The sequence below is a fragment of the Cricetulus griseus genome, chromosome 4, assembly GCF_003668045.3.
Source record: "Cricetulus griseus strain 17A/GY chromosome 4, alternate assembly CriGri-PICRH-1.0, whole genome shotgun sequence".
Classification (NCBI taxonomy): Eukaryota; Metazoa; Chordata; class Mammalia; order Rodentia; family Cricetidae; genus Cricetulus; species Cricetulus griseus.
Genome location: NC_048597.1, coordinates 93,746,953 through 93,769,710, shown reverse-complemented (window position 1 = coordinate 93,769,710; position 22,758 = coordinate 93,746,953). Strand labels below are relative to the sequence as shown.

General features: G+C 49.5%; 1 protein-coding gene across 6 annotated transcripts; it reads right to left on the bottom strand.

The window, feature by feature from the left end:
- Positions 1-294: 294 nt before the first annotated feature.
- Usp30 (ubiquitin specific peptidase 30) lies at positions 295-22,758 on the bottom strand. 6 transcript variants are annotated; one of them, XM_027415979.2, is made up of 14 exons: positions 22,590-22,692; positions 21,697-21,829; positions 20,408-20,517; positions 19,048-19,230; positions 13,354-13,457; positions 9,850-9,948; positions 9,261-9,306; positions 8,027-8,136; positions 7,183-7,242; positions 6,370-6,456; positions 4,616-4,696; positions 4,302-4,521; positions 2,881-3,001; positions 295-2,428 (listed from the first exon to the last, which is right to left on the bottom strand). In XM_027415979.2, exons 2-14 carry the CDS (start codon positions 21,768-21,770, stop codon positions 2,164-2,166), a joined length of 1,560 nt encoding a protein of 519 aa, XP_027271780.1. In that variant the 5' UTR covers positions 21,771-21,829; positions 22,590-22,692; the 3' UTR covers positions 295-2,163. The 6 variants fall into 6 exon arrangements, with proteins under 6 accessions (XP_027271780.1, XP_027271779.1, XP_027271777.1 ...); XM_027415978.2 differs by lacking the exon at positions 21,697-21,829 and having other exon boundaries at positions 9,261-9,303; positions 22,590-22,758; XM_027415976.2 differs by lacking the exon at positions 21,697-21,829 and having other exon boundaries at positions 22,590-22,757.

Here is a 22,758-nt window from a genome sequence, read left to right as displayed (position 1 = left end):
AATAGTCAGTACTTTGTGTTTTCTCTTTTTGCTTGACGAGGGGGTTTACCCTCTTTACCCACAGAGAGCACCAGCGCTTAAAAAAAAAAAAAAAAAAAAAAACTAAGGCCCAGTACACAGCACCCAGTTCAGGAGGAGGATGCTATGTAACACCCACAATAGAAGAATATCACTGAGACCTGGCATGGCCGTGCATCTTTAACACTAGCACTCAGAAGGCAGAGATCTTCCAAAGTTTACAAGTATTCTGCTGTACATAAACCCTTTTTAAAAAGAGTAAAGCCCACCACTGGAGAGTTTCCTAACAAACCGTATTTATTGCTATAGTACACAGCAGATACAAAAGTGCCTTTAGCAGCTCCACACTCAGCAGCCTACAGCGTAAGTACTAGCTTAACTTAGGTTTTTCCAGGAAGAAGCTACCTACTGTGAATAACTTAAAACTAGAAATCATCATTGGTCGCTACCTAATGTCTAATAATTTACAAATGAAGAAGGACATTAGCACTCAGTCAGGTTAACACATTTACAGCCTTGGCTCAAACCCTGGGCTCTGACCAGCAATCCCACGCTTGTCCTTTGGTCATCTCTTCCCTAGCTGACCTCAGAACAAGTGACAGGACTAGAGCCTACAGTCCTGCAAAGTGCTCTAAGATCACAAGTGATCCAAGTGACCGAGCACTTGTGTGTTCACCTCAACCCAAAAGCCAGGTCTGCAGGGCCGCCTGGGCCACACGAATGGGTCAACCGCTCATGTTGTGGGAGCTGTTGCTTGGAGGGGAACAGTCTCACAGTCTCAAGTCCTCAGGATACACAGTAAGACCTATCTCATAGCCGATGCCTAGGCACATCTGGAATGTCTGCCAGCTTACCCCTGCGGAGAAAACAAGTCCTTGGCCTTACCTCAGCGACCTTTGGATAGGTCTGGTTCCAAATCTTACATCGGAACAGTCAGTCTGATTTTGGTTTGGTATCATTTTTTTTTTAAATTACAAACTTAGCTAACACGTACTAGTGTGCCACTGAGATTCTCCATCCCATCCCTGGGTTTTGTGAAACTTATCTGAGAAGGGAAGAAAATGCCCAGTGTACCCTTTGCTTGAGGTCACTGGAGACACACATACTTAGAATATGGTCCTAGAGCGTAATGGCAACATGAAGCCACACCCTAAGGTGTGGCCACCACCCCAAATTCACTGGCGGAACAAGATGCCACTACACAGTTCTGTTCGGACTTCATGCTGCTTTCCTCCTCACTGTGGCCACTAAGAAAGCAAGGTTCGGAGCAACTGCAGCCCTGGGCCAGCGCACTCTCACCCTGCCCAGGCTCTTGACTGTAAACCCTATTATGGGCAACTGATAACACGAAGCGAGCCATCTTACGTAGCAGATAGCAGCAGACAGTGCAGACATCACAGTTTTGGAAGAGGCTAGGACCACCCCTCATCCAGGGTGGGATTGGCAAGTGACCTTGACTACACATAAAGAACTGAAGATTCCAAAAGGCATACCCAAAGGTGGGGAGGTGTTCTTGAGGCTTTGTGGGAGGAGACAAGGTTTTACTATGTAGTCCAGGCTGGCCCGGAATTTGCAGTGATCCTCCTGCCTCAGCCTCTGAGTGCTGGGATTCCAGGCATGAGCCACCATTCTTAATCGTCCTTTTGACCTCCAAGGAACTGGGATGGACGAGGGCTATCCCAACATCATGCCTGTGACTCTTGGGTCATGCCTAATCTCAGAACAACTGGAAGGGAAAGGCACTTTTCTTCTGAATTGTTGCCTTTAATAATTTCACTAATTCTTGTCAATAATATTTATGGGCCTCCTTATTAAAAAATAAATATCTATGCTGAAATGTCAGAGGATCAGACAAAGGCAATGCCCTCTGAGAACACCTAGCATATTACAGTATAGAAAGGGTGGCTCCTGGAGTCTGTTTCTTTTAATGACCTGTGTCACAATGGATACTATCCTCACATGAGGACACCTTCTGGTACACCCTGGCAGCGCTGCGTAGGACTGGCTCCCACGTGGAGCCTGCTCTCAGAATACACAGAAGGCTGAGGGGCTCTAGAGGGGTTGGCTTGCACGTGTACGCGTGGCATGCCTTCTTTTATCCCGGACTGTGGACCTCACCATGGGCCCCAGCTCTGGGCTGGCCTGTCACTCCTCAGCCCTGTACTCCCGCCCCTGCTGCTGCACCCTGGACAGAACTCGCTCATAGAACAGCAGGTAAGCACTAGAAGACAGGACCTCCTGCAGGCTGGCCTTTCGGACAGTGTCATCGGAAATCCACAGCCACTGGTTGCTGGTTGAGAGAGGGTTCTTAGCCGAAGGCGGTGACCGTCTATAAGTGACAAAGTGTCCAGAGTGCATGTCTCCATGGTGGACGACAACTGCCATCAATCGGAATAGGTATGTGGAGGAGCTGATGGGTGGGAAAAATACCAGTGGTTTATGACAGAAGCAGGCCTTGTAGGCAAAGCCAAACAAAAACCCTTATGTTACACTATAGGAGGTGAGTGCAACGGAGCACAAGCACACTGTTAAATACAGCAGGACGTGCGCCAAATGGGACACATGTTCCTCACATGCTTCCAACAGGGCTAACTAAAGTCAGCACTGGCTGCCTCGCTGAAATCCCAGGAAACAGTTCCCTTCACGTGCTACACATATGAGCACACACATGCAGATTTCATACGCTTCCCTAATCTTTTCTTTAGAAATACTCCCATGTTGGACATTTATGGGTAACAATGCTATATTGTACCTTAAAGAGAAAATCACTCTTTCATTCTATTGGCGTAAAGCCCACTGGGGACACTGAGAACTGTAGAGCCACAGTGAGTGTGTGGCAGGTTCCTCAGCCACCCTCCTCACCTGTAGTCAGGAGCCACTGGCAGGGAGAAGGCCATCGGGGAAGACAGGGTTGGCAACAGAGACGTGGAGCAGGCGCCATTCATAAAAATCTGTGTCTTGGGGGCCCCTGGCTGGCTCAGACCTGTAAGAGAAAAGGGCTGATCAGTGCAAACAATAGGTTGTGGTTTCTGCTTGGCTGCAGACAGGGTCATGCAGTGCAGCCCAACAAGATGGTTCTGAAATGCCACCTTGGCCTCCAGGTGCCAGGCATGGGCAAGCAGCACAATGGCTGGCTACCACCTGCATCCACTCACCCTGAAGATGCACTGCCACACACTACTGAATTAGACTGATGTGTAAATTCTCCTACCTTTGCTCAGTGTCTATGTAGTAGCAGTTGCCCTGCTCAGGGGCCCCTCGCACCTGCCAATGACTTTTGTCAGGTGAGCAGCAGAACCCCTGGCTTCTGATGCAAACCAAGGCTCTCACCATGTACTATGAATAGTAAGGCAAAGCCAGGCATGATGTGCACACCTTTAATACCAGCACTTGAGAGACAGAGGCAGGAGGATCTCTGAGGCCATCAAGAAGTGAGGCAAATAGGTGGCAGGTTCCCAAAAGTAAAGCAGGGTGGTCGACCCAGTGAGGCACTCACACACTGTCAGCCGGAAGAGGTTCCATTAAAAGGTCAAAAGCAAGGTGGCAGTGTCTCCCTGCACCTTTCCATCTGTGATAGCTTTTATTTCATTTGTTTTCTTTTTCTTCCCTTTTCTCTTCCTCTTGTTTTTTTTTTAAAAACAGGGTTTCTCTGCTGGGCAATGGTGGCACATACCTTTAATCCCAGCACCCAGGAGGCAGAGGCAGGCGGATCTCTGTGAGTCTGAGACCAGCCTGGTCTACACAGTGAGTGCCAGGACAGCCTCCAATGCTACAAAGAAACCCTGTCTCAAAAACCACAGGGTTTCTCTGTGCAACTGCCCTGGCTGTTACCTGTCCTATCTCTTCATGTTTTCACAGTTTTGAACAATACCATTATTATTACATAGATACATGCTACAAGTGTATGGAGGTCAGAGAACAACTTTGTGGAACATGTTCTCTTCTTCTACCTGTATGTCAGTTCCAAGTATTTAACTGAGGTTGCTTTTACTACAAGCCAACTTGCTGGCCCTGTGACAGTTTTAAAATCCCATGTCTCATTACTGTGTAATTTTAGCCCTTTAGGAAATGCTGGCTGGGCCATAGCTCAGGGAGAGTGCTTGCCTAGTAGTACTAGGTTCTGAACCTAGTGCTACAAAGAAGAAACAACAAGCCATTTCCCTTCCACCCCCAATCCTGCTATTATGAGGTTAGCCAACCAATGCACAGCCAGTATGCATGTCATAAGAGCCAAAAATGGGGACAGCAAACCCTCTCTGTGCAGGGTGTCCTCCAGCACACACCTGGCTTTTGGGCCGATTGTGTGTCCTGTAGTTCCAGGGCAGACTCTAGGTTCTCACTGGCTTTGGGGCCATGCTGACTGGGCTTGTGTCCCAGGAGGCGGTACTTATAGAAGTCCATCATCAGGAACTCGTTAAACTGCACGTGCTCATGCCGCTTCAAGGGCGTGCCATGGCTGGACCAGCTGAGCCGCTGGAGATGGATACAGAGGCACTGAGGCAGCTGTGGGTAGAGAGGAAAGTGCAGTGCTAGGGTGTTTCAGGAGCAGACAGAGTCCTCCCAAAGCATGGCCGACCACACGCACGGGTGGGCTCACCTTCCCCAGCTTCAATTGTTTAACGAAAGTGGTCCTCTGGTGTTCCACCTTCTCCCCAGTCAACGCTCCTTTTGCTTCGATCTGTAATAAAGCAACAGCATATGTCGTCAGGGTCCTGGAAGCAGACACCTACTGGAACTGACAGTTGATCTCACAGATTCCTCTTAGTCATTAAATAACAGGAGCCATGGAGGGAGACAAAGTGGAAAACCAACGCTGAAGCATGAACTTCTTCTTTTTTTTTTTTTTTTTGGTTTTTTGAGACAGGATTTCTCTGTGTAGCTATGAAACCTATCCTGGCACTCGCTCTGGAGACCAGGTTGGCCTCGAACTCACAGAGATCCGCCTGCCTCTGCCTCCCAAGTGCTGGGATTAAAGGCGTGCTCCACCAACGCCCGGCGAAGCATGAACTTCTTAAATCTTATATTCAAAAACTCTGTGGAGAGAGGGCTACAGAGGTCTATCTCAGCAGTTTAGAGCACTTGGTGTTCTTCCAGAAGACCCAGGTTTGGTTCCCAGCACCCACATGATGGCTCATAACCATCTGTAACTCCAGTTCCAGGGGATCCCATGCTCTCTTCTGACTTGTGTGGACACCCGACACATGGTGTACAGACACATACATGCAGGCAAGCACTCATACACATAAAATAAATAACTCTAAAAACCAATCCTGTGTGGGTTCCCCAGGCCCCCTTCTTCCTTCCTTCTTTCTACCCCATTCACAGCAGGAGGCTTGGGAGGTGCCCAACCCTGTACACTTTGCTCAGGAGTCTCTCTTGAATGGCTTCTGGGGACAATGCTGGACGCCTTGGACCTCTCTGCTTGAGAGAGCCTCAGAATCACCAAGCAGTTTCTGCTGATAGTGGGACTGGGACAGGAAGTGGATTTCAGCACCTGTGGCCTGGCCCAAAGCAGAGTCCCAAGACCCTAGAGGTGGAGCAGCAGTCAGCTCTTTACATGGATACCAGAGGGCACCCGTGAGCAGCATATTTTCTGACCAACTGCCACCTGGCAGTACCCAAAGTCCCACTTCCCCCAAACTAAAGCTTTCTCTTCTCCAGTGTGCAGGGAAGCTCAGGAGGCCCTGCAAATTTACAGGGACATACAAGGCTAAGGAAAGTCACTGGAACTTCCAAGACCTACCCCACGAGATTACATCAACGGAGCAATTGCTGGGAAAGAGGAGACTTCAGTGAAGCTGCCTACAGTTGAGCAGGAAGCTCCAGGAATGCAGCTTTCGGGAATCATTATCCATGGTAGAGTGGGCTAAGTGTTGAGTGTGTATGTGAGTGTGCATGCGCCTGTATGTACGTGTGCGAGTGTGTGCATATGAGAGACAGACTTGCACGTGCATGCGTGTGCATGCATGCTTGTATGTGTGTGATACAGCTGCTGTGTGGACTCACCCCTTCAGCCCCCCACAGTCTACATATTTCCTCTGGATCAAGAAGGAAGGCTGGCACGAGGAAAAGGTGGACACAGGACAAAGGGAATGGAGGAGCTACAACTGGAGTGGGTGTGGCTCAGATCTACGCACAAAGCTTACGATTTCTTCTGTAAACACTGTGGAAGAAACAAGACTCATCTAGGAAGCAAAATTATAGGCAGCCACTCTGAAAACCAAGGCAGGGGAAATGACAGTGGCTGAAAGATGCCCTGGGCACATGTAGCTGGAAGCTCAGGGAGGCATGGCATGAGAGGTACTATAAAAGCACCTGGTTCCAGCTGAGAGGTGACACTGTAATGCATACCTTTGTACAGTTGTCACACACAACGTCTCGCACCGACTCAGATGAGATGAAATGATGAAGGCAGTGGTCCAGGGTCAGCGGGTGCCCCTAGAGCAGGAGTGGGCAGTTAGAACAGCTCACAAGAGAGCCACGCTAAAGCCATTAGCAGGTGGCAGAAGAACACAGGCACAAAGCTCCACAAACACATCTCAGTGTCATTCAATCCTACGCTGCTACTACTGACAGGCTCAGGAGGGGCAAAGCTGTGGGGGCTGTGTGTGCACCTGCACAGGCCTTGGGGAGGGGGGTGGAGGTGGAGTAGTGGGGATTATGCATAGGCCTTGGGGGTGGAGTAGTGGGGACTGTGTGTGCACCTGCACAGGCCTGGGGGGGGGAGTAGTGGGGACTGTGTGTGCACCTGCAAGGCCTGGAGGGGGGGAGTAGTGGGGACTGTGTGTGCACCTGCACAGGCCTGGGGGGGGGGAGTAGTGGGGACTGTGTGTGCACCTGTACAGGCCTGGGGGGGAGGAGGAGAGTAGTGGGGACTGTGCACCTGCACAGGCTCAGGAGAGGGGCGGAGCTTTGGGGACTGTGTACTGCACACAGAGCTACAATCTTAGTGTCTGAGATGTCTGCACAAAGCACAAGTGTTCAGAATGCTGATGTCTTTAGTGAGATCAAGTGTTACCGTCCCTCTCCCACAATCAGGCCCTCACATCAGAGCTAAGCAGCTTGGCCAGCCACATGTCTGAATGACACTTAGTACCGGGGCCACAGTAAATGCCTCAAAGCCCCTTTGGGATAGATCCAAATAAGCCACAGATGTGTACATACCCAAGTGGCAGCTGGAATACTAAGGGAAAGGCTGTCAAAGGTATCAAATCGAACAGGACTCTGAAACAAATAGTGAAGAAAATCCAAAGAGAGCTTAGATTCAACAGATGGAGTGGTTTAGTATTCGGATATTAAACTAACACTGCAGAATATAAAGCACAACAACAGTAAACAGCAGCATGAAAACGGCTCAAGTATACAACCGACCCAGCAACTTGGGGAGTATGCATGTCTCCATCCTAAGGAACTGGTTGGTACCAACTACCAGGGTTTCCATCACAGCCACTGACAGCACCATACACGGGCATAGTTGAGGCCTAGGGGGTCATCATATAACTGCAGATGGCCACAGAGCAAGCCTGCATTAACAGTGGAATACGTGAGTTTCTGCACAGATGGCCATGCTGCAGTGTGAGGCGATGGGGTAGTTTAGACCAGCAGTCCCTGGAAAGACTTTAAGCAGGACCATTTGGGCAGCATATGATGGACAGAAATGGGCTCCTAGGTGAGGTCTGCCTGCCTACTTTGCACAGTGCTAGAGAAAAGCAGAACCATTCAGGACTGAGGTGTCAGAAGACAGAATCCACTCCTCAAATCTGCTGTATGCATCATAAGCAGGCAGACACTCAAGCTTAGGATCTGAAATCCTGCAATCGACAGCACATCTGCTCTCAGGGCAGATGCCGTCTGAGGGTTTAATGACACTGGCACTGACCCAGGTGTACAGAGTGCAGGCAATTGCCAAGGCTGCCCCCTGAGGCTAGCCTGTACTCTCTGGGCCCTCTCCTGCATCCTGACTTAAGCACAGTCTCCCTGGGGATGTCATGGAGGGGCAATCACTAACCTGGTGCTCACAGTGCTTGCAAACCATATTACTAGTGAGTCTTCCATGGAAAGGGTGTTGAGACTTCCAGTGATTGGACGTGGGGTGAGGAGACCCTGGAAGCAAAGCACCTTTGGACATGTCAGTCATCCAATCAGACTCCACCCTCCTTAGCACACAACAGACATTCCTCCCTTAGGAAACTGTTTTGTGAAGCACAGTGACTGTTCCTTGCTGACTTCCAGTTTCATGCTCACAGAAGAGTCTTAAGGCACACTTGTGAGGCTGGGTACCACGGAGCAGACACCAAGGAGGATACTATGTGAGATCTACAGATGCACAAGTACTGTTAGAGAGGGCAGGAGGAGGAGAAGGATGCTATGTTAGAGAGGGCAGGAGGAGGCAAAGGCAGTCCATAAAGCAAGAGAAGCTCAGAAACAACCTGAATGAACAACTTTTAGAGAACCTGGCTGCTCCTTGATTGGGACAGTGGTTAGTGGAAAAAACACTAGTGAGAAATTCTCTCTAGAACCAGGCTGCTGGGAGTGAGGTCTTGAGTCTGCCTGTTAGTCATGTGACCTGGGAAATTACTTCATGTCAACCTCTTTTTGAGACACAGAAATAAGGTCTTATGCTATATAGCCCAGGCTGACCTGAAACTCACTATATAACCCAGGTTGGCCCTAAAGACACAGTAAATCCTCCTGCCTCAGTCTCAAAAGTGTGTGGGTTACAGGCATGGGCCCACTCTTGGCTTCTGTGAATTTCATTTGGTGGAAACAGGTTATTGTCCCCTGTGTCTGCTGTAGGGCTCAGATGAGAAGCTGAGCTGCCTGACACTGCCTGGGACTATCCCCTGGCCTGATGACTGACCTAGAGGCTGTGCTGGTTTCTACTCTGAGAAAACAAGATTTCTCAAGAGAGCTATGATACTCTGCGGTGAAAGCTCACCAAAGTGGAAATGCTGAAGGACAGATTCTGTTTACTAAATTTTCCCAGGACCTAAGATTCAAGGGAGGGGAGGGGGCTTGCAGTAGAGGAAGTGGTGAGAGGAGCCTGAGTTAGGCTGAGCTCCTCACTCAAAGCTATTTCCAGAACACTCCAGGCCCTCAGCAGATGTGTGGAGGCCCAGCACAGCCCTGGCTGGACACAGCCAGCAGGACAGATCTATGTAGTGCTGTCCTATCCAAAAGGCACACAGTTTGTTCTCATTCCCTTCTCTAGAAGTACATATTTAATCAATGAAAATGACTACCTCTCGTGTGGCAGGTCACATGTCTGGGAGTCACTTCTGACTGCTGCTGTAGGAAGAAAAGAGAGAGAGTGAAACCCAACTGCAACCCTATAAACTGCTCTTACCACCCAGGAATTGCACAAGTTTCTGAGTCACCTGCAACATCAAAACCAACGCTGTCCACAGCCACTTTCTGAAGGTGGCACTGACCTGCCATCAAAATCAACGCTGTCCACAGGCCACTTTCTGAAGGTAGCACTGACCAGCCTTCTGGCTGGTTTCTGCATGAGTTCCTTTATGGTGGCCAGAAAAACATGGCTCTTCTCTCTGGGATACTCCCCTTTGCCAACTCTTTACAATGTTGCAGGGGGAAGAGCACTGACTCAGGGAACCCATGGCCCTCACCCCGCCTCCACTAAAAGAAAAACACACCCTCCAACACAACCCAAGCTGCAGCACTGAGTCCTCTTGAAGAGCAGGCCACCCCCAGCACACACACCAAGTGTGCAGTTTAAGGTTTGCCAGCCTCACACCTCCTGATTACTGTGTCTGACAAAGCCTGTGTGTCCTGTACGTACGAACATGCACAGACTGACACTGAAGACATTACCTCCAGGGAATGAACATCAAACAAATGAGTGACTCGAGGCTGGCGGTCTCGTTCATCTTCCAGTGATGAGGTGATGACATGGAATAACTCGTGAGCATCCTGTCAAAGGACAAAGCATCCTTGAGAGAGGCCTGTGAGGCAAGCCCAGGGTCATTACCCAGGCCATGGGCAGAAGATCCAACCCTTACCAGGGCAGACTGCTTTCTGTATCCTCAGGGTCCCATCACTGAAGGTGGCCTGCACCCAATTCCAGGGGGGCTTACTTTAAAAACCAAGGCAAGATGTATGTAGCACAAAATTCAATAACCCAACCTTGCCAGATGTACAAAAGCAGCATGGAGCACATTCAGATTGCTGTGCAACCAGCACCACTGTCCATCTCCACCAAGACAGCAAACCCACTAGAGGTTAACCCCTACCCCGTTCTGACACCCACTACCCTATCTTCTGTGTCTAGTAATCTGACAGCCACCTTATACGAATGGAACCAGAGTCACACGTCCAACTGAGCTCACTGTCCTCAGGGTTTACCCACACTGCACCATGTAGCAGAATCCCTTTCCTTTTAAGGGCTGGCTGTATTGTACTGTATACAATTTTGTTTAGGGGCTGGAGAGATGACTCAGTGAGTAGAAGCACTGGTGACTCTTGCAGAGGATCTGGGTTCGGTTCCCAGCATCCACATGGTGGCTCACAACCATTTGTAGCCCCAGTTTCAGAGGATCTGAGGTTGTCTTCTGGTCCCCTTGGAAGCAAGGCACATACAAGGTACATGTCAGACAAAACACCCACATACAGAAAATAAAAATAATATTGTTGTTTGAACTGATGATGCAGCTTAGTGGTGGTGCAGGCAAGGCCCTGGGCTCAGTGACCAAGGGAAGGCTTTTGTCTTTATCTCTCTTCCCACTGGAGGGCACTTGCAGTGCTCTGCCTGTTGGCTTCTGTGAGGAATTCTGCTAAGTGTGTAAATGTACAAACACCGGTGTTGAGTTTCTGCTTGCAATTCCAGGACATGCCCAGAGGTGGCACTACTGGGTCCTGTGGCAGGAAATGCCTCTAAGGAGCAATTTGAAAGATGTCTTCCCCAAGCTGCAGCCTCCTCTTCACTCTGCCCCAGGCCTGTGGATCCCGCTAGAGCCTCACTGCACACAGGTGTCAGGGTGATTGTTTCAAAGCAGTAAGAACAGATCTCACACTTGAGCTCAGCTTCAGGTCACAGTAATCAGATCTTTCAGCTTTTATTTATTTTTGGCTTTGCATGCTGGCAATGGAAGCCAGGGTCACATGCATGTCAAATAGGCACTGAATCCTGAGCTCACCCAGCTTCTGGAAGGTCCACATCCAGTCTCTGATGGCCAACTCTGCCAGAGAAAGGCCCCCCTGACCTGCATGCAATGCCTTCTACAGCAGAATGAGGGCCCCACGTGTCCCCCAGAACTCTTGCGCTCAGTGACAGGCTCTGGCCCTGGCATCTTCTGTGTTCCCACAGCACACCAAGCTTATTCCAGTCTCAGGCTTGTCCTGACTCCACAGTGCTGCCCCTCCCCTTCTCATTCTTTAGACCTCCCATCCCACGGGAGCTCTGAGGGACACTATGACAACAATCCAGTCACCCCATTTTCCTCCCCACTACCCACTGGGCCAAACCAGCATGAAGCTTGAAGCTCCAGCTCTTAAACACACCCCAAACTCCAAACCTCTTCAGCACTGCCTAGGCCACACTTGAGCTGTACTTTCTGAGCTGGGTCCCTGCAGAAGCCTCCCACCTTTCCTTACCTGCCTGTCACATCCTGGCAATGCCTCCCTGCCGTGCTGTCTGGTTATGTACTGAGATACAAGCTGGAGTCATCAGAGAGGAAGGAACCCCAACTGAGAAAATGCCTCCATGAGACTGGGCTGTGGGCAAGCCTATTGGACGCTTTCTTAATTAGTGATTTAATTAAAATTATGACAGAGTGCCCTGGTTTGCTGTGACTTCTGCTTGGAGGGTATCCCAGTATGGGTTGCTGTTGCTGTGTAGACACACCATGGCCAAAAGCAAGTTGGCGAGGAAAGGGTTTATTTGGCCAGGGGAGGGCCCTGGCCGGGCGTTGGTGGCGCACACCTTTAATCCCAGCATTCTGGAGGCAGAGGCAGGCGGGTCTCTGTGAGTTCGAGGCCAGCCTGGTCTCCAGAGCAAGTGCCAGGATAGGCTCCAAAGCTACACAGAGTAACCCTGTCTCGAAAAAACAAAAACAAAAAAAACAAAAAAAAAACCAAACAAACAAAAAAACAAGACAGCAGGCTGAGGAAGCCAAGGGGGAACAAGCCAGTAAGCATCCTGGCCCCTCCATGGCCTCTGCATCAACTCCTGCCTCCATGTTCCTGCCCTGCTTGAGTTCCTGTCCTGACTTCCTTCAATGATGAACTATGATGTGGAAGTGTAAGCCAAATAAACCCTTTCCTCCCCAACTTGCTTTTGGCCATGGTGTGTCTACACAGCAACAGCAACCCATACTGGGATACCCTCCAAGCAGAAGTCACAGCAAACCAGGGCACTCTGTCATAATTTTAAAATTTGAATTTAATATAATCTGCAGTACTAGGATGGGACCCTTGGGCATGTGAGTCAGCATCTGACTGGCCTATATCCCAGTCTTTTTTGTACTTTTCACATGGAGACAGCATCTCACAGCATGGGCTGACCTTGAACTCAGGGTCACCGGTGCAAGACTCAGAGCCCCATTGCTCCCACTGTCACCCTGCCAGGCTGCAAGTGCTTACACTGAGGCAGGTGTGGAAAGCCACCACTCACCAATAGCTCAAGCACATCTCAGCCCTGTCAGGAAGGAAAACCAGTCGATAGCTGGCACTTTCTGTAGGCTCAAGCAGCCTCTGTGTCAGCCAGTCTGCAAGCTACTCGAGCTGTGAGGAAAGACGCAATACTGCGAAAGAGGGTGGAGGATGAGAGGGCACTTCAGTACCAGACCACTTCAATCCCGGCTCTGCCACTGACACAGCAGGTGACTGGGCAAGTCACTTGGCTTCTCTGAGCTGTGTTCCCGTCTGCACCATGACTCCTTACAGGGCTGGCACAGGGATGCAGTTAGGTAACACACATGAAGGAGTAAGCCCAGTGTGTCTCCTAGAGCTCCTGGTACAGACACAAAATGGGCTGGAGGTTCTCTCATGACCTGGAGTGCAGAGTCAGAGAAAGCCAGAAGCTCTCTCTTGGGACCACTGTTTTTGCCCAGTGCTAGGTATCCATACAAGAATGACATGGATTTTGTGTCCTCTCTAATCAGGACATCAGGGAGACACTGAAGCTCTGTTCACACAAAACTAAGACTGTCCAAAATGTCACAGAAAAGCAGGGTATATAACTCAGTGGGAGAGCACTTGCCTAGCACATTCAAGGCCCTAGGCTTGATCCCCAGTGGTACGTGCGTGCACGTACACACACACACACAGTCCCTAGGGAAAAGGACTCTCCAAGCTCAGCCTGTGGTCTGGAGTGCTTACTTGTTCTTCAAAGGACGAGATCTGCCACCTGTACATCCTCAAGACATCCAGCAGGCAGCTTGCATCCAAGACCTCATCCTCAGTGACTTCTTGGCAGGACAAAGCTGGGTATAAGGAAGGCAGGCAGAGCAGAAGAACCAGTCAGAAATGCAGTACACCACAGCATGCAGAGGTGACACCACTGCCAGGTGACACCACAGCTTCCTCCTCCTCCCTTGTGCTTTTCAGAACCTTACACACACTGAGTCAGGAAGGAAGCATAGCGTGTCTGCTGAATGAATCTTAAGATTTCAGGAAGCTACAAATGACCATCACTGGTGAGGAGCAATGTTGTAAGTCAGCTGAGTATGATCTAAATACATCATTCTCAAGGTTGAAGGACCCTCATTACTAGGCTAACCCCACAGTTAACTGAACACCCCTCCCCAGGGCTCTCCTGTGGCTTCTCTGACTTTGCTTGTGTTTATTTATGTGCTTCTGACCAGCAGGCATCAAGCATCCCGTGATGCACAAAGCAGCTGAATGCATCACTTTATAAGCAGCAGTGCAATAAAACCCAACAAACAAAAACAAAAGTCTGTCTGGGGCAGTGCATGGGTCATAGCCCCAGCTACTGAGAATGCTAAGGTGGGAAGATTTCTTGACCCTAGGAATTTGGGACCAATGCTGTGAACTGAACAAGGTCCCATTCTAAATAATAGTAAAATGAATCATGTAAATTATAAGAAGAGTTGGGTCTCTAGGGATTCATGACTCTATCTACACCTAAGGTCAGCTCCTTTTCTCTAGGAGTATGCTGTCCAACTACTCAGCTCAGTGGATGAAGCACAGGTGCAACCACAGACCAACTACACACACACACACACACACACACACACACACACACACACAGAGAGAGAGACAGAGACAGAGACAGAGACAGAGACAGAGAGAGACAGAGAGAGAGAGACAGAGAGAGAGAGACAGAGAGAGAGAGACAGAGAGAGAGAGAGAGAGAGAGCCTGGACACTGAGGAGGCTTCACTAGCAAGACAGGCAGCCCCAGGGCTGGAGGGAGCTGCAATGGTTAAAGGCACTTGTTGCTTGGAGTTCAGAGCCCAGCACCAAAATCAGGACACTCTCCAACTTTAACTCCAGTTAAGGGATCTGGCACCCTCTCCTGGCCTCCAAGAATACCCACACAGATGCACACAGGTACATAAACAAAAGTAAATCAAAGAGGTGTTGTGGCACACACCTTTAATCCCAGCACTCAGGAGGCAGAGGCAGGCAGATCTCTTTGAGTCTGAGGCCAGCCTGGACTACACAATGAACTCCAGGACAATGAGGGCTACATAGTGACACCCTGTCACAACAAAACAAAATACAACAGCAAAAAAAGATAGGGAGCCCTAGACTGGCCCCAGGCCACAGAGTGCCAACTAACTCTCATTCTGACCAGAGGCTTCCAGGCACAGTGCACGGGGCTGGTGTTGGTAAAGTGGGAGATAAAGGAAGGTTCTGTGGTCTCAGGTTTTGGTTCAGTGATCCACATATAACCCAGGGCAGACCACCTTACCACTTGTTTTTCAGTCAGAGCTCTGACTTCAGAGAGTGGGAGCATGCTGACCTCCCACCCTTGAGGGGCAGGACATGGGAGGCAGCTACCTGAGCAGTATGAGCTAACAGCACCTTGGCCCAGCCCCTCACCATCCAGGACAAAGGCTGCACAGAGAGCTGAGAAAGGAATCACACTCCTGGGAAAATGTCAGTTTCATAACCTGCCACCAGCAGTGCAGCTCCTCCAGTCTACCTGAGGAAACATGTGTCTATGCACAACTGGCCATGTGTAGAGATGTGTGCTGCAGCCTGGAAGGAAGACTGAACAGCAGGGCTCACAGACACCACTAAGCTACAGAGCGAGGAGGCTACAGGCCACACAGATGCAAAGGGGAAGAAGTAGGAGGCACCAAGCACCAGGGCCGCAGAGGTTGCTCAGCACTAAGAGCACTGGCTGCTCTCTAGGGGAGCCGGGTTCAGTTCCCAGCACCCACATCAGGCAGTTCACAACCACCTGTAAGTCCAGCTCCAGGGAACCCAATGCCCTCTTCTGGTCTCCATGACACCCACATACATGTGGCCCTCCACACACATACACATCAATATTTAAAAGAAAAAAGTTCTATTAAAAAAGTACTCCTTGAGCCGGGCGTTGGTGGCACACGCCTTTAATCCCAGCACTCGGGAGGCAGAGGCAGGAGGATCTCTGTGAGTTCGAGACCAGCCTAGTCTACAAGAGCTAGTTCCAGGGCTAGTTCCAGGACAGCCTCCAAAGCCACAGAGAAACCCTATCTCGAGAGAAAAAAAAAAAAAAAAAAAAGGAAACCGGAAAATTTCAAATGTCATTCCTTCTCAGGCACCCTCCTCCACTACCTTTTCCAGGCAGGGCCTCTGACTAGGACTTAAGGCTCCAAGAATCCCCCTGTGTCCCCATCCCCACTGCAGATACTCAGGCATGTGCCACCATGCTGGCTTTTGACACAGATGCTAGAGATGCCACGCAGGTCTTCCAGCACCACCACCCTAGCCATCTCCCAGCCCAAACAGAAATTTGTCATGGGCCCTGCAGTGGTGATGCACGCCTTTAATCCCAGCACTCAGGAGGCCGAGGCAGGCGGATCTCTGTGAGTTCGAGGTCAGTGTGGTCTACAGAGAGAGTGCCAGGACAGCCAGGACTGTTATATAGAGAAACCCTGTGTTGGAAAACCAAAAAAAGAAAAAGAAAAAAAGAAAAGAAAGAAATTTGTCATGGAAGTCTGAGAGCTACCCAGTGGGGAAGGGCTATGACTATCCCCATTTCCATTTGCAGAATTCAAGGCTCAGGAGAAACTGAGGCTCAGGGGGAGCAAGAGACTTCTACAGGGAGATCTGGCAGGCATAAAGGAAGCAATGGCCAAGCTGGGCGGGCATTGGTGGCACATGCCTTTAATCCCAGCACTTGGGAGGCAGAGGCAGGCGGATCTGTGTGAGTTCAAGGCCAGCCTGGTCTCCAGAGCGAGTGCCAGGATAGGCTCCAAAGCTACACAGAGAAACCTGTCTCGGAAACAAAACAAAACAAAAAAACCCAACAACCCAACACAAACACAGGTAGAGCCTTGAGCAGTCATTTCTCCTAAGACAATGGCCAACAGGCAGATGAAGGGCTGCAGGACCACTCATCATCAGGGAAACGCCAATGCCAGAAAACAAAACAAAACAAAACAAAACACTTCATGTGCAGATATGTAGGCTATGGAGGCAAGAGTTAGATGTCACAGAACCTCATACACATATACATAGGTATGTGTGTGTGTGTCTATGGAGGCCAGAGTTAGACATCAAACCTCTTCCTGTACCACTCTCCACCATATTTTTTGAGACTGACATGCTCACTAAACCTGGAATTCACGGATAGGCTAGACTGGCTGGCCTGAGAGCTGCAGGACTCTCCTGTCTCTGCCTCACATTGCTGGGATTACAGCCTGTTGTGTAGGGGTTGGAGATCCAAGCGTGGGTCCTCAAGCTTGAGCAGTGAGCACCTTACTGAGGGCTCTTCCCAGCCCTGTGCTTCTGACTGTGAGAGTATCAAGTGCTGCTATAGCTAGGCAGTAGCAAAGTTTGTTTTTTGGGGTTTGTTGTTGTTGTTTGTTTTTCAAGACAGGGTTTTTCAGTAGCTATGGAACCAGTCCTCAAACTCACAGAGATCCGTCTGCCTCTGCCTCCCAGGTGCTGGGATTAAAGGTATGTGCTGCCACCACCCAGCATGTACATTGGTTTTTTTTTTTTGTTTTTTGTTTTTTGCTTTTCGAGACAGGGTTTCTCCTTGTAGCTTTGGAGACTATCCTGGCAATTGCTCTGGAGACCAGGCTGGCCTCCAACTCACAGAGATCCTCCTGCCTCTGCCTCCTGAGTACTGGGATTAAAGGGGTGTACCACCAACGCCCGGCTGGGTTTTTTTTTTTTTTTAATGTTTGTTAAAATTATCACTAACAGTACTGTACCAAGACCACCTCCATTTTAGCCTTTTTCCTAGAAAGTGGCCATTAGCTGTGAAGCTCTTAGGTCAGTGAAATGAAACCACATCATATTCTCTACCCTGTTCCTTTTAACTTAACATTACTACCTATCCCAAATTAAAAGAGAACAAACTGGTAAAAGCAGCCCTGCATGGCAGTGTGCCACTGGTCCCTTGGCCTTCTGTCAGACACCCACACCCCTCGGTGTTTAGGAACGTGCTGGAGACTTTTGTGCATGTACCATGTGATATCCAGATTTTAACAAGTACCATCAAGGACAGTTCAGTAGCAAAAACAAACAAAAAAACAAAAACCTTTTGTTCAAAACTGAATTTGGGATTTGCAAGATGGCTTGGCAGGTAAGGGTACTGTGACAAAGTCTACTGACCTGATTTTGATCAGGAACCCAAGGGGCAGAAGGAGAACAGACATGTTGTCCTCTGACCTCCACACATGTGCCATGCCATGTGTATGTACCCAAACACAAGCATACACAAATAAATAAGTAAATGCAAAACATTTTTACATGTAGATTTAAAAATAATGACGTTGGATAGGTGACTTCAAATTCCTAGGGAGCTGGAGAAATGAATGACTCAGCAGTTAAGAGCTTGGCTGCACTCTCAGAGGACCCAGCACACATGCAGGGTGGCTCACAACTGCCAGTAACTCCAGCTCCAGGGGATCTGACACTTTCCCCTGGCCTTCATAGGCACCCACACATACACATAACTAAAAAGTCCTTCATGTCTTTCCCCAGACGCTAACAGCAGCCATGAGAAAGACTTTTAGCCATGAAATTATCAGGCCAGATGGCACTGGCCATGTTGCAAGGGCTCACAGGGCAATTCCAAAGCACACTCAAGAAAGATCAGACCCAGTACCACTCCCATCACAGTGTGCACACACCCCAGCTAACAGCTGCCAGGCTCTGGAATTCACAATTTGCTTTTTAAAATCTTTTCTGACAGGCAAAAAGAAATAAAACCTAAGAGCCATTATTTGTATTTCTTTTGTGATGATCTTATTTCTTGGGCTAAAACACCACTTTTTAAAAAAACTTCTTTTAGTTGAAGTGCTTGTGTGGTAGTGGATTTATTTATTTATTTGTTTATCTATTTATTTTTGGTATTCTGAGACAGGGTTTTCCTGTGTAGCCTTGGCTGTCCTAGAACTCACTCTGTAGACCAGGCTGGCTTCGAACTTACAGAGATCCACCTACCTTTGCCTCCCAAGTGCTAGGATTAAAGGTGTGTGCCACCACCAACTAAACTGACAATTTTTTTAAATAGATGGTTCCATTTTTTATTTTTTAAAAAAAAAGTGGGGTTAGTGATAAAGGCACCTGCCACCAAATCTCATAACCTGAGTTCAGTCCCCAGGACCATAAGGTAGAAAAGAACCAAAGTTATCCCAACCTGCCTATGTGTGCTATGGCACATGAGTGTGCACACATACAATAAATACAACTTTAAAAGAATTGATTGATCTAATTTGAATCTAATTGATTTTAAATTAATTTTAAATATGATTTAATCTAAACCTCTCAGGTTCTGGGTTGCGCCCCCCCCCCCCCCCGTCTTTTTCTACAAAGTGGCTGTTAAGCATTTCTTCTGTCATCTAGATGCTGAAGATGCAGACCTCTCAAGTCCCCACTGTACCTTTCAGGAGGTTCAGCAGTGTCAAGGACAGGCACTGATGTGTGTGTGGCCCCTGCTGGTCCCTGGAGTACTGAGTGGTGAACTCTTCCAGCCACTTGACAAAGGCGGGGCAGGCAGACAAGCCCTGTAGCAGTGAGTTCATGAAGCAGGTGTTCCCTAAGTTGACGAGCCCCGGCACCAACCCTAAAGGAGAGTGCAGATGAGAAGATGATGGTGCATCATGATGGGCTGACCTTTTCTCTCCCATCTGGGACCCTGCGTCTCTGCAGGGGAGCCCTCCATTGGGATTCCAACCTGAGCCAGACCAGGCCACTGGGCATTCGATGCTGTGAACTGTGAATCACAGAACAGGCCACTGTCCTGTGCTCACTCTGAAACGCTGCCAGGTGCCTGGCACAGACATTAAATGGACAAAAGTAGTAGCCACGCCTTCCTCCTCACCCTCATGCTCTCCTTTAGTTACAGAACACTGTCCCCACAGCAGCTGGCAACTGAACCGCCTCCCGGGACAATGCTTTTGTTCTTGCCACAGTGACCAAGAAAGACACTGATTCTGGCTGGTCCATCTGCAAAGACAGCAGCACCAGCAGACAGGGTGTCCTCTTTTCCTCTTCTGCCAAAACTCATCAACTCAGTACAGAGAACCCAGGCTGGCCCCAATCTCAGAGCCTCCTGCCTCGGCCTCCTGGGTGCTTGTCCATAAGTGTTTAGAAACTTTATAATATGAAAATCCCCAAATATCCATGAAAATACATAAGGAACTTCCCTACAACTGTCCCCTTGTTTAACAAGGATCAGATTTTGTAACAGACTTTGCTAGCTCCTCTCCCCTCTCCCCTTCCCTCCTCTCAGAAAAATTTCTCCTGTGATGTAATCTGTCAGCTGCAGAACTGAAAATACAATTCCACATTAATGAGAACCTCAGACAATTGAGCCACTTAAAACATAATTACAAAGCATGCCTCTCCGTCCTCCCCATCCCCCCACTCCCCCCACCCCTTCACCCCTGCCAAGGTCTTGCCTATGTAACCCTGCCTGGCCTGGTACTTTCGTTACAGCACAGTCTGGATTCAAACTCATGGCATAGCATCCTCCTGCTCCAGCATCCTGAGTGCTGGAATTACAGGCATAAGCCACCAGACTAGCACAAGGCATGTCTTAAAATCAAGTGCAAGAAGGTGCTAAAACAGAGCTTTCCCACCCCAGGGTGGGGCTGTGTGAAGTTCTACTTCATAGACTACAGTCCTCACTTTAAAGATGAGAGGACCAGCCACCCCCCCCCTCCAGCTTCCTCTACTGCTTTCAGACAGAAGGGGCTCAAGTCAAATTCAAAGACCACGATGCAGGGCCCCATCCCTACCTTTTCTCCGCTTCTTCCTCTCTGTAATGGGACCCCAAATAACATATATTCCTGCCGCAAGAGCAGCAGCAATTCCGCCTATCACTCCCCAGTTCTTCATGACTTTATATCTAAAAAAGAAAAGACACTGACTGTCACTTTGCTCACAGCAGCAGGTGGGTACACAGACACTGCAGGGAAGAGAGACATTTTGTCAAAATAAGCCACCAACCAGCAACTTTAAACCTAAGGTAACTTACACCAATAAGATTGTGTCTTGAAGTCAAGCATAATGGTGCACACCTTTGATCCTGGCAGAGGGAGGCAGATTTCTGAGTTCAAAGCCAACCTGATCTACAGAGCAAGTTCCAGGACAGCCAGGGATACACAGAGAAACCATGTCTTGAAAATCAGAAAGAAAGAGAGAGAGAGAGGGAGAGAGGGAGGGAGGGACGGAGGGAGGGAGGGAGAGAGGTCATGTCTTGAAAACCAGGATGCTTAAGCACTAAGATCCAAAATTGGGGGGGGGGGGTTGACACTGGGATTCCTCTTCACTCTCTATCAGGTACAGCCACTCATTTGAGTTCAGGGTTCAGTGACATAGCTTGATCAGATTCCCACGCTTCTTCCTGCCAAGTGCAGGGTTATGCCAGGCTACCGGGTGCTCACATGGCTTCTGGTGATCTGAACTCGGGTCCTTACATTTGCTGCCTGTGTAGTAAGCTCCTGAACACCTGAACCATCTCCCCAGGCTCTCCCTACTTATTTATTTATTTATTTATTTATTTATTTACTTCTTTTTTTAGAGACAGTCTCCCTCAGTCACTGAGACTAGCCTTTAACTCACTCTGTAGCCCAGGCTGGCTTTGAACTCAAGAGTCCTCCTGCCTCAGCCTCCTGAACAACTGGAATGACAGAGTTGTGCCACCTCACCTGGCTTTAGAAATGGATTTCCCTTTGAGAATATTAAACAGTACAATGGGGATCTTCTGTAAATTCATAAAATTAAAGATTTCTTCATTTCAGGCTTGACTTGAACAACAGCGCTATTCTTCTACTATAGATAAGGAAACCACAGTCGTATTCAAAACACAATTTTAAGGCAAACCACACATCCGTGTAACATGTACCCACATATGTGTTGCATGTGGACATTCTTACCCTAATGCTTGGACTGTATGAAGCAGATTTTCCCCTCAGTACCAGGGACTGAACCTAGGGCCTCATACATGATACACACATGTTCTGCCACTGAGTTACATTCCCACCCTGACTGTGTGAGTATGTATCTTAGCTCAATGAACACTCACTGAGAAGGGTCACTAGTGACAACACAGCAATCGTCGGGCAGTAGCCAACATTCTCCTGCATCACAGCTAATCATGAATTTCAAATCAATTTTTGTTCTTCCAGGATGAGCCCACAGAATGGCACAGAACTTGGCTTAAAAAAAAAAAAAATAAAGCAGTCTGCTGGAGAAGGAGGTCATAGCACACCTGCCTGGCCATACACTTGACGAGGGAAACTGAGGAACACAGTGTTGCTTGACTGGTTCCTCTGCAGATGATAAGGAGAAAAAGAGAGCCTGGGAATAAGACTAAGCTGCACCCAGCCTGGCTCTCAGGTTAGATGTTAGACCACGGGCAAGGCCTATGCAAGGCTTAGTTCCCATCACTAGAATGCCGACACTGGACAGGTTGAACACTGCGGGCTTCCAAGCAGGATAAGGCGCAGTTATTATGTTAGACCTGCCCCACCATCCCAGGAAGCCAACCCCAAGCAACAGGTCCCAGCAGTCAGGGTGAGCAATGGGGGTGTGGCCCTAGCCCTTGGGAGGATAGACCTGGACAGGTGGGGTGCACACAGAGGTCCTAGGAGGGACGAAGAGCCTTAAGTCGTCACAGACTGGGCAGCTTGGCAGCCGAGGGGCTTCGATAGCTTGGAGACCGGCGAGGTTTGAGACGCAGAAGAGAACATTGCCAGCAGCATAGGCGTGGGAGACTGGCATGTAACAAAGTGGAGGGGACGTGGAGGTCTGGGAAGGCTGTGGGCCTGGGGGTCCGGGTCTGGGGTCACCGCGAAGCGCTTGGGGGCCTCGCAGGCCACGGCCACTGCAGGGACGAACTGGGCCGCGGCCCTGTCTCGGCCGGGATGTCGCAGGCCTGGAGGCCCCGGGCCGGCCATTCTCCGCCCGCTCGCTCACCTGACGGCCGCCCCGGTGCGCAGGAAGCGCTGGAGGGCCTTGTCGGCCGCCGTCCTCGCCGCCTGCGCCCGGGAGCTCAGCATCACGGCCGCCGCCTCCTCCTCCTCCGCCTCCGCCGCCGCCGCCCCCCGCCCGCAGCAGCGAAGTGAGGATCCCAGTGCGCGAGGTT

Coding starts and splice junctions, on each gene's coding strand:
- Usp30 (XM_027415976.2), bottom strand. CDS start 22,672: ATGCTGAGCTCCCGGGCGCAGGCGGCGAGGACGGCGGCCGACAAGGCC. Junction 4,522..4,615: donor AACAATTGAAGCTGGGGAAG/GTGAGCCCACCC, acceptor CTCTACCCACAG/CTGCCTCAGTGCCTCTGTAT. Junction 3,002..4,301: donor ACAATCGGCCCAAAAGCCAG/GTGTGTGCTGGA, acceptor TTTCTCTTACAG/GTCTGAGCCAGCCAGGGGCC.